At 32.7% G+C, this 8,761-nt stretch overlaps 1 protein-coding gene across 2 annotated transcripts; it reads right to left on the reverse strand.

Annotated features, from left to right (window-relative positions):
- Window positions 1–1,577: 1,577 nt before the first annotated feature.
- On the reverse strand, window positions 1,578–6,895 carry LOC121241700 (serine/arginine-rich SC35-like splicing factor SCL30A). Of its 2 annotated transcripts, none has more exons than XM_041139585.1 (6): window positions 6,744–6,895; window positions 5,605–5,766; window positions 4,818–4,895; window positions 3,767–3,931; window positions 2,270–2,416; window positions 1,578–1,936 (listed from the first exon to the last, which is right to left on the reverse strand). In XM_041139585.1, exons 2-6 carry the CDS (start codon window positions 5,745–5,747, stop codon window positions 1,756–1,758), a joined length of 714 nt encoding a protein of 237 aa, XP_040995519.1. In that variant the 5' UTR covers window positions 5,748–5,766; window positions 6,744–6,895; the 3' UTR covers window positions 1,578–1,755. The 2 variants fall into 2 exon arrangements, with proteins under 2 accessions (XP_040995519.1, XP_040995521.1); XM_041139587.1 differs by having other exon boundaries at window positions 5,605–5,796.
- Between the last annotated feature and the right edge of the window lie 1,866 nt (window positions 6,896–8,761).

Consider the following 8,761-nt stretch of genomic DNA (forward strand, 5'->3'; position numbering starts at 1 on the left):
TTTATGTAATTTATTAAATATAATTCACAATAAAAATAATTTTATAATCTGACAAATTACATAAAGACATGTCAATTTATAAAATTATTTTTATATAATCTATTTGTGATTAAAGTATTTTTCGATACATTACTACTCAAAATTCCCACTACCTACTACCTTTTTTTTCATTTGAAAGGTTTTGTGCAGAAATATTTTTTTCTTTTTGCTGCATAAAGGAGTACACATCTAACATCAACCCAGAAAAGTGACTGGCCGAGCCTCACAAAACTTCAAAATTTAACACAAATGGATCCCAAATGCTTGAACAAACGAAACCAAGTCTGAACGTATAAACATGAAAATAGTAAACTTATTACTCTTCTGCAACTATTTTACAACTCCATATAAAATAGAGAAAGTGTAATTTTAATAAAATAGTACGATTATATTGATTGATTATAAAATACATTATAAGAGTAGTAGAATTATAGATAAACCACACAAATTGCTTTTAAGGTGTAAAAGCAGCATATATATTATATACTAATAAATTGAACGTTAGCTGCTTAGTTGTAAAGGCTAAAATGCTGTGGACGTACACCAAACGTCAAAAAGCGCTTCTCTCTTTATAGACTGTTTTTGGTTGGACTGCAACATCATCATTAGAAACTTTAGTGGGATGTTTGGACGAGGATAACTTAAAAGTGAATAAAATCTCGATATTGATGAATTGACTCATCAAAATAATTATTTTATATACTAATTATACACTTTATTAATCAAAATAATTATTTTATATTAAAAAAATAATACAAATAATCACATTAATAAAATTCATAAAAAACATGTAAAAACAACTGCATAAAATTATATATATATTATTTAAATTTAAAATCCATCTCGACCTTTTTCTTAAAGGGAAATCTTGGTTGAATCCACATTCCAATGCTACCATTTGACTTCTTTTACTTTTTTCTAATTTGTTGGATATTGTTATTATTGTACAAGAATAGCTAGTTATGTTTTAGTGCTACCATTTCTCTGTTTCATTGTAACCGTCTTCATTCCACAAATATATAGAAATAATAATAAAAAAAAAGAATCAAGAAAATAATTTTAACATTACGTACAATCTATGTTTATAAAAGATAAAATAATAGCCACAATTATATATTTTATATAATCAAAAGCAGTGACATACACCTTAAGAAAGATCACATAAATTAAACGTTAGAATATCAGTTCACGAAAATTCTATTAGATTCCTAATCATTTAAAATACATTCTCTGAAAATTTAAATTTTGATTCCCCAAGCCAAACACCCCCATTAGTCTTCTGAAAAATTATCCCTTTTTTTTTTTTTTTTAATGAAATCAGACCCGTCACCGATTGAAATCAGACCCTAGTAAATGCTCAAGGGGCAAGGGGAAAGGTAAAAAATTCGTAACTGCCTCACTCACAATATCAGCAAACGAAACCGTGGTTAATCCGTGGCACTCCGCACTCGCTTTGAATGCCTTCCATTCTTTTGGAGTACAAAAATAGACTTGGCACGGTATATTAAGCAACCATAGTCTATCCCCCATCAAACAGGTTTTAGAACACGACACATTCAACCATATATTCTATCATCACAGATAAAGCTATCAGTTTCAAGAAAATAAATCGTCAACGAAAGGGTACCAGAATCTGACTCAAATTCATGGAACAGAACCAAATTACAAACAAGATCCAACAAAAAGCTATCATAACAATAGACTGTTCAGAGTAGCTCACTGACTAGGAGACCTATCTCCATTTGGTTGCCTCGAGTATTCTTCACGGTTAGGGCTTCGGCTCGGAGTACGGCTCGGACCTCTGGCTGGACTTCGACTGCGGCTCCTTGAGCCATTGTAGGGCGAACGTGAATATGACTTCTCTTGACCATACCTTCTGTCTCGGGGTGAAACAGATCTGCCTCAAAATAAGAAACCGCATTGCCACAGTGGAAAAGGTATGAATACAAAGTGGAAAGGAACAACAATAACTTAATAAGGCATCAAATTGCAAAGGGGGAAGAAGATAAAGATATCTATAGTTCAGCAGTCAACTAATCACACGCCCTACAGACACATTGCAAACATAAATCAATATTCAGTTAACACCTCACAGATACATTCTCAATTTCAAGAGCAACCAACTACAATTATCTTACTAAACAAGTCAGGTTTACCCCTAAACTTTGAAACAATGCATTGCACATTGTTAGATAAATAAAATTAAACAGAGATTTGCTTAATTCCATACCTTGAATAATGCCTTTGTTTGGGAGGAGGGGAATAATCACGGTTTTGGGATGGAGATCTTGCATGACGTGGAGGCGGAGACTGAGAGTACCTGGGTGAGCGAGAATAACGTGGGGGTGATCGTCTTCGATCATGATATCGACTCCGACTGTATTTAGAAGGTCAAGTCAGAACTCACAAATGCAACTTAGAAAATATTTTTTTAATAAGTGAAATTTAGGAAAAAAAAAATTATAAATTGTTCAGTAGTAAGATACTCAGAGTACAAGAATTTCATAAAACTCCATTACACCTGCTATGATTTATGATGGTGCTAAGTACGATATGTAACACCCACCGATTATGTACTCCACTCTGGGTTTCAATTCACAGAGACAGTACGAATATGTGTGGCTTGACAACTCCACAGCCACATTAGTTTTCTAGATTAGTAATGATATCCAAGCATTTCCTACATTGTTATTTTCAATAAAAAAAAAAGAAAAATCAATTTCATCACTCCATAATCTCACTAGTATCAGCCTCATGCTAATTCCTGCTCTATTCGTTAGGTGAAATTTTTTCTCTTTTTTAAAATTGTCTGGCCAATGGCTATTTCTAGTGGGAAATTTTAAGGGGAAGAAGTACCACCTATATGGGTCCACTTTAAACATTTAGTTGCAAAATGTTAAAAAATTAAAACATTATAATGAATGGTAAACAAAAAAATTTAAAAAAATGAAAATAGAAAGACAAAAACAAAGAAACTCTAATCGTTTATAAAGGCAGATACCAAATCAGAGGAATTCACTCCCTGGTATTATAGAGATTGCATATTCCATAGGGATTGTTAAATTTCTTGTCAACTTTCAGACAAATCATCCAATGCCAAATCCCAGTCATTACTCTACATGCTAAGCTTGAGAAAAACTTCAGAATCTGACTGCAGCAGATTTACTCTAAACACAAATTCTACACATTACATAAGTACAAATCCATATATACAGGGCAGTAATCCGCGGGATGAGCACTTTCCAATCCAATATCTATACTCCATTTCCATGGATGCATCTGGCATTTTAAACTTGAATGGTGAAATGACTAAAATCATTTCACTTACTAGACAGCAATGAAATTTTCTGATAAGACTGACTATGGATTTTGTGTATCCTCATTTCCAAAATTATAGAAATTGCATCAAATTTCTTCCTTTGAACATGATGATCAAGATCACCCCCCCCCCCCCCCAAAAAAAAAAAAAACCACACTATCCGCAGGTCTCTTCGATGATCCAATACTCTCATAATTACAGTCATTCAAGAAGAGAGAAGTATGTACAACATTCTAACAAAACCTTTAAAATAAGACAATCCTTTGAGTTCTGTGTGAAAGCATAATTCAACTTTCTAAAAAAGTATTGAGCTAAGTCTAAAAAGATTAATGGTCATGTCACCAACAAAAAAAACTAAAAAATTTCTATTTACAGCTGAACAAATCCCAATCAGAAAGGGAATCTTACCTCCCTCTATCCCTTGCCCTCATGTCAGATGGCTTCTTTCTGTTCTCCTCAGCAAAGACAACAGTCAGCTCACGGCCAAAAAGAACCTGGCCATCCATCTGATATTTTGCCTCAGCAGCATCAGCAGGATCTACATATTGCACAAAACCAAAACCACGGGGTTCCCTAGAAAAATACATGTGTACAAAACAAAGGGAAAGAGAACAGTGTCAAAACACGGGTTATGCTGAAAGGCATAACTTTGAGTCATACTTTGCATGCCATAGATCTTACGGATGAAATTGTCCAAGATAATCCTCAGTAATATGGAAGGTCATGATAAAAAGCAAGCACTTGGCTGCTGACCTTGTAGTATCAGTTTTAAGATTGACTTCAAATTCTCCAAGACTTGGAACATCTTCAACATGTATTCAAAACCAACTTCCTTCCAATCTTCACTATCATTAACATCATCTTCAAAAGAACTCTAACTACTTGATTGTTGTCTTCAAAACTTTAGTTTCACTGTTAAATCTCAAGAACTTCAATTAACACACCCAACTGGAGATAAGAAAAGAGTAGATTATGAAGAAAAACGCCCACAACAAAAAAAAGTTCAAAAGAAGGAACTTAGCAAGACGGGCCACATTTTGCAAAATGAGAGCTTTGAAAATAGTTAGCATGTCCCAAACCTTTAACAAGATATATAAGGAAGAGGATTTTGAGAAATTATCATTTTCTATATCAACAAGTCTCTTCAACCAAGATTCAGAATGAAACACATAAATAACAACACTACAAGAATTAAAGATGGAGACAGATAGAGAGAGGTTTTCAATAGAAGTTCTTGAGAATAAATAGCCGAGAAGTCGAACGATTCTAGTAACAAATTTTTCAAAATAATAAGATTAAGCATAATGCTAATCTTATTACCTATGAAGACTAATAAGATTGAAGACAACATCATACCTTGCCATTGTCTTCATCAAGCAAGAAATAATCCTTATGTACTTACAAAGATCTTAACTTACATATAGAAATCGACTCTTACAAATATCTCACATATGCTCACCCAGAATAATAATCCTTTGGCAAGTAAATGTCCTTGAGATGACCAAACTGCCCAAATGGTCTACGAAGATCCTCTGGCCTGCATAAAAGCATGTATTGAAAGTGAGCATAATTCCAGCATATATAAAATTTTGTGGATACGAATCAAATAAAATTATTTTGATCATAGACAGTTGCAGAAATGCCAATCAGTCACAATTTCACAACCACATTTTATCCTGGGATAATAGAGTAAAGACAAACTTCAACTACTGTCCCATTTCATAAAGAGAATATCTAATGTAGAACCTCCAACATTCTAAAAAGTGTATTGGCAAGACATCATAGAAACTCAATCTTCTAAAAAACTATAACAACTCTAATCTTCTAAAAAACCTATGTTTATCATAAACCATAAATCATTACGCAAGAAATAGGCTTTACATGGTTCAAGCCACACAATGCAGCTTCTAACCATGCAATGATGAAAGTGATATAAACAAAAATAATAAGCACATGATCTTGTTTCTTTACAAGTGATAATGACTTACTAGAATTTTATATTTATATGCCATTTTCATTTCCCACAAGCTTACTATCATTCTAGGTTCATATTTCATACAAAAAATATAGAGCCATCTAAAAAAAAAAAAGAAAAAAACAGTGCAGAAACATCAACATGGTCATCTTAAGCTTAAAAAAAATAATCAACATACTTCTCTTAAACTATCCCATGATAGTTAGTTAATAACGTGGATAATAGTTCTTTATTAGCAATAAGGAAGGAATAATGGTTAATTAGAACAAACCTACAATCGTGGCGAAGGTTACGAACAAGAAGGCTAGTAGGACCATCCCTACCAAGGCCACCATAGCGACCCCTAGGGCTAGGGCTCCGTCCTCTCCTGCCATGACCCCTTGGTGGTGATGGGGTATAACTTCTCCCCCTCATTTATAGAAAACAGTAGGACCTGTAAACAATTTCTAGAGATTCAAGGAAACTGCAAAATGGCAAAGCTTTAGCCCAAAGAAGTAAAAACATTTACTCCAACGTACATGCAACAAACTTAAGCTATTATCTCAAATGGCTACTTTAGCCCAAAGCTTAGTATAAAAGTATAAAAAAAAAAGATCTAATTCTAGAAGAGAACTCATAAAATGACTAACAGATACCACGCAAAGTATAAGAAAATAAGAAGCAAATTTTACTGAAATAATGTACATCACAAATTATGATTTTGAGTTTTTTTTTTTGAAAAGGCTGGAAAACCCATTACAACCCCTAAACTGCCTCCCCTAGAACCCACAAAAAAAAAGGACCAACAAGAAACTAATTTCTGCAATGTCTTGACCCAACAAATTTTTACTACAGTAGATCGTCCTCTTTTAACCACCCAAAAAGCAACTAATCGTTGTTCTTAACAAAACCATCATATATACAAATCATTTAAGAAATTTACATCATAATTTACTTTAATATGTCTTCAAAGGAAAAAATAAGGAGCCCTTCAAATATATAAAAGAAACCAGCATAAAAAATGTCATAACATGACCCTGTAAATAAACAACAAAGGGAGCATTCTAATGCAAAATCGATATTATATGAACAAATGTTTTCTGAAATCACTGTACATATAATTTATAATTCAAAAAGAACCAAAAGTTTGTATTAAAAAAACAGAAAATTACTTCTTTTACCCTAAATTTAGCAGAGAACACATGCATTGTGTGTCGAATATAATAAAACTCCAATTAATTTAACTAACACAGTAAACCCTACAATATAATGCAAGAATTTTAACATAAACGAAATGATAAATCAAACTAGTAGAAGCCATAATCGAGAGAACAAGTACGTGAATGGAGCTCGAGATTATAAAAATTGAGAGAGAACAAATTAGGGCACAACAGAGATCCCTAAGCCCTGACTATCGATCGAGAGAGAGACCTAAAAAGATGGAATCCGCGAGGTCTATGTATGGCCGAAAAGGCTTTCGGCTCTCGCGAGAGTATTGGGTTCGGAATTCGGATATGATTTTTTGAAATTGGACGAGACGGCTGCGCTCGAGAGCGTACTATGCTATTATCTCGAGTGGCGTTGGTCTAGGGTTTCTCCATATAAGAGCACTCCTTTTCTATTATACAAAAAATGTAAATAATTTAAAGAATTGTTCTAAAAAAAAAAAAGTTTCATCCGATTATGTAAAATGAATTGTAAAATATATTTAACTATAGTACCCTACTACATGTAGCAGATACTGTTCATCCTGTAAAAATTTTTTTATTATTGATATTTCATTCACTCCTTATTTTTATTTACTTTGATTTTTATCATATAAGTAAATTCTTTTTATTGTTCATCATTTAAAATGCATATATTTTATTTTCTTCTAAAAAATATCTTGAAATTATTTTTAAACCAATTTTTTCATATTTGAGTTTATTTTTAATTTTTATTTGGCTTATATATTTTTGTTTTACGTGTATAGGACTGAATTATTTTACATTGTATATAAAAATAAATTACAAATATAAAAAAATATATAGATATTGTAAATTTATTGGTAGAAATGAAATATTTAAAAAGAATAAAAAAAATATTTAAATGATATAGAAAAAAAATAGATAAGCTGATGGATGACATATTATAAAAGTCAGTATGTAAAATAGAAAAAGTGAGTTTTGGTGATGTATTTTAAAGGATAAGATAAAGAATCCATTGAGAGTGCTCTAATGCGTGCCCAACACTCGGTATCTTTTTTTTTTGGTCTCACTCTAATAAAGCTTGCATTATATAAAGAGTTTTGTTATGTACAAACAAGTTTACATAGTAATATTCGTACTATTATTGTTGCATTTATATTATAAATTCAAATTAGCATTGTTTTCAATAAAATCTACTTTCTAACCAATCATATTGAATGGGTGCACGTATTAGTGTGCAGAATTGCTTACAATTAAATTTTTCCTTATATAAAATATAGTAAACAAACAACGAAACAAGTTTAAGAGGATATTTTCCACTATCAATCAACAGAAAACTAGAAGGAATAATATCTAATAGAATGCTACCAAATATAAAGTTGGTAGCGGCCCATTGCTTGCGCCACCAAGTGCGCAAATCGATTTTGAGATCGATTAATTTTTTAAATGCCAGCCTTTGTGAATTTCCAGAGTATTTGCGATATCCCCAGTGATGTTGGTGATCTTCTAATTTGTAGACTCTCCCTCGATTGAAGAAATAACTAGTTGAGCATCTCCTTCTAAAGAGATAGACGGGTAATTCAGATGAGATGCCATTTTGGTGGCCAGTTTAGCAGTAAATACTTTTGTGATGACTGGGGTTGTAGAGGGGTTTTCTCCAGTCCATATCTCTATGATATCCCCTTCTGAATTTCTGCTTATCGCTGAAGCTATTGAGGAAAGGTTCTTACCGCAGCATCAAAAGAAATGCTGATTTGATTCAAGGAGGGGCTTTGCCATTTTTGCTCAACTTTGGACATCATCTTACCGGTCCAAGGGTCAAGATTTTCTTGGTATGCCAAATTCAGTAGGTTTGAAACTTTTTGTAGAAAGAGTTCAGTTTGGTTATGAACTATATCATTCCACAGTCGCCAAATAAAATCTAAGATTAGTGCTGCAAAAATCTGGAAATGATGTTAACCAGTCCTTCATGGAGCTTATGTCCGAAGTTGAGAGTTTTAGAGGTCAACTGCTTTGACTCAATAATATTCTTGTGATTGGGCATTTGATGAATAAATATACAACATATTCTTCTTGTTCATCGCATAATGGACATTGGAAAGAATGGATATTGGGGATAAAGCTTCTGAGTCGCTCTTTTGTTAGAAGTATATCCCACACTATTTTTTAGAGTAGAAGCTTGTGGCGATCATGGATCTTAAGCTACCAAGTTTTATCCATTGGAAAGTTAAGAGTCAGTGTTTGGAGAGTGATCCCAATCTC

The sequence above is a fragment of the Juglans microcarpa x Juglans regia genome, chromosome 7S, assembly GCF_004785595.1.
Source record: "Juglans microcarpa x Juglans regia isolate MS1-56 chromosome 7S, Jm3101_v1.0, whole genome shotgun sequence".
Classification (NCBI taxonomy): Eukaryota; Viridiplantae; Streptophyta; class Magnoliopsida; order Fagales; family Juglandaceae; genus Juglans; species Juglans microcarpa x Juglans regia.

What these genes read in the sequence shown, in the direction of transcription:
- LOC121241700 (XM_041139585.1), bottom strand. Translation starts at nt 5,747, where the DNA reads ATGAGGGGGAGAAGTTATACCCCATCACCACCAAGGGGTCATGGCAGG. An exon ending in CCAAAGGATTATTATTCTGG is followed by an intron (nt 3,932 to 4,817) that starts GTGAGCATATGT and finishes GTATTTTTCTAG; the next exon opens with GGAACCCCGTGGTTTTGGTT. An exon ending in AGGGCAAGGGATAGAGGGAG is followed by an intron (nt 2,417 to 3,766) that starts GTAAGATTCCCT and finishes TTCTAAATACAG; the next exon opens with TCGGAGTCGATATCATGATC.